The sequence below is a fragment of the Arachis stenosperma genome, chromosome 4 (assembly GCF_014773155.1).
Source record: "Arachis stenosperma cultivar V10309 chromosome 4, arast.V10309.gnm1.PFL2, whole genome shotgun sequence".
Taxonomy (NCBI): Eukaryota; Viridiplantae; Streptophyta; class Magnoliopsida; order Fabales; family Fabaceae; genus Arachis; species Arachis stenosperma.
The window spans coordinates 29098795-29101427 of record NC_080380.1 but is presented as its reverse complement, the minus strand read 5'-3'; the positions used below and the strand labels follow the sequence as shown (position 1 = coordinate 29101427).

General features: G+C 34.9%; 1 protein-coding gene across 1 annotated transcript; it reads left to right on the top strand.

Annotated features, from left to right (window-relative positions):
• The first annotated feature begins 492 nt into the window (after window positions 1-492).
• Window positions 493-2157, top strand: LOC130976111 (UPF0481 protein At3g47200-like). The gene has a single exon (XM_057900880.1). The coding sequence runs from the start codon at window positions 569-571 to the stop codon at window positions 2033-2035; it is 1467 nt and encodes a 488-aa protein (XP_057756863.1). The 5' UTR covers window positions 493-568; the 3' UTR covers window positions 2036-2157.
• The last annotated feature ends 476 nt before the right edge of the window (window positions 2158-2633 follow it).

The window sequence follows — 2633 nt, the reverse complement described above, 5'->3', positions numbered from 1 at the left end:
CTAAATATAAGACTTAATTATCAAGTTATTATTGGAGTATAAGGTTATTTTTGGACCTTCTCAAACCTTAACAATTTTAAATCTTCACTTCAGATGTTCAATGGTCAACCTACAAGGCTAAACAGTATTTGGATGAAGTTTGAAGCAGGTTAATAAAGCATGGTTAATAATATCACATTTGCAAAAATTGCTCAATGAACTTTTATTCAATCCTCCAAAATTAACCACTAATATAAAATATATATTAAAATATAAATATATACTAAAATAAATTAAATAATATATATTTATATATAAATATATTAATAACTCATTTTAATATATAAATAATATTTTTAATATAATAAAATAATAAAATGGAGAAATCACCATCCACCACCCAATAAAAAATATAATTAAACTTTCTTTAATTTGTTTCACATAAACACACAATTGACTAGAACATTAAAGAATGACCAATTGTTGTGTTCAAAAGGGGTTGTTGAGTGGTCTCAATTTGCGCAAAGACAAGAGAGGAAATTAAACTTGTTATTAGTTAATTACCTTCTTTCTAAACAAATCAATAGCAATGGGGTTCAATAATCTCATTAGATTTGCCCTTCATCACAATTACAAATTCATGAAAAGAAAATTCCACTGTAGTGCAGAGATAAACCCATATTGGAGGGGTCACGTTAGAGAAGGGTTAGAAAGAGGGAATCCAAAAGAAAGTGAACATGTTTGCATATATAGGATCCCACGAAACATGCGACAGGTGGAACCAAAAGCCTACATACCAAACAACATAGCAATTGGTCCGTACCACCATGGAAGACCACACTTGAATGAAATGGAAGACATCAAGATGAGGTTATTTAGGCGTCTCTTCGATCCCAGTGGTCCAAACGGATCAGCCAAACTCGACGAAGCTTTCAAAGAACTGGAATCGCTTCAGGACAAGGCGCGTGAATGCTACGCGGAGAAGATCAAATTCAGCAGCGATGAGTTTCTAGAAATAATGATGATCGATGGTTCATTCATTATTCAACTCTTGAGAGAATTCTCAGAGAGCGAATTCAACAAAGTCGATGATCTCAGCAGGTGGATGCTACCCACCATTCGCCGCGAGATGATAATGCTGGAGAACCAGATTCCATTGTTTGTATTAACAAAACTGTACGAGATAACAAATAATGGAAATACAAGTCTTGAATCTCTTGCCCTCAAGTTCCTCTACCCTTTGTTGAGATCCGGCTCCAGCAAAAATTTTCCGCAAACTGTGAAAGCAGATTTCGAATTGCAGCACTTGCTGGACATTCTTCGATCCGGTGTAAGGCCTGTGATTGGTGGCAGAGATCAAAGAGGGAGTCAAACCAACATGATTCACACCGCAACCGAGCTGGTCGAGTCCGGTGTGAAGATCAAAACACATGACACACCAAAACTGCTGGATATAAGATTTGGAAATAAATTATTGAAAAAATTGGTAAAAGAACTCACAATTCCTACTCTTCACATAAGCGACCACAGAGGAACCGTGTTTCGCAACATGGTGGCCTTTGAAAAGTGCCACAAGAGATGCTACCCTGACGTGACAACATACATGTTCTTCTTCAACAGACTCATCAACTCACCAAAAGATGTGGCGCTTCTCCACCATAATGGAGTGCTTAACCACTCTTTGGGGTGCGATGAAGAGGTGGCGGAAGTGATCAACAACATTGCCAAGGAGATATTACCTGATTCGAGTGAGTCTTATTTGTACAAAGCTGTCAATGAGGCAAATGAGTATGTTGGATCAAGGTATGCGAAGAAGAGGGCTTCAATGGTGCGTAACTATTTTACAAGCTGGGTTGTGGGAGTGACAACTGCAGGTGCAGTCTTTGCACTCGCCTTCACCGTAATACAGACCATCTGTGCAGTTTACCAACACAAGAGAAAAGGCAAATCGTTGTTTACAATCTTCCTAGAAACATTTGGCTTTGTTGATAGCAGTAACTCAGCATCTGACAACGACATCAACAATAATAATAATATCTTAGAAAGTAAAACATGAATGTAATTTTGGATACCACTTTCATAATTCATGTATTAGAATTTAGAAGTTGTATGAATTTTACAATAATATTATTGGTACATCCAATGTTATTACACTTGTATTAATATATGCTATTTTTAAATCGTAAATTGAGTATTATCATCATACAATTTTGCCTACAATTTAAATTTAAAAATAAGTAGTGTATTACGTTATAAACATGTTTTTTATTTTTTTTTGGTGTTGTACATTAAAAACATGTATTACTTGACCAAAAACAAACACGTAGTCATCTACTAAGTGTTCTCCTATTACTTGACCAAAAACTTGTATTCCAATTGTTTTCTTTTAGTGGGCATTTTTTGGTGATTTGTAGTGGGTCATTTTAAGTTGGGAAACCCACCTTCGCCATTAAAGGGAATTTGACAAAGAATAACTACAATTTCGAGAACTTGAAAACACACCAACTACAATTGTTTGTCCCAAAAAAGAAAACCTACTGGACCAAAACACAAAATTACTATAAAATGTTTTGGAAGAATTTTAAGTGTTTCAAGTACATTTGTATTTATCGACCAAAAAAGAAAGTACATTTGTATTTCAATAATTTTAACTA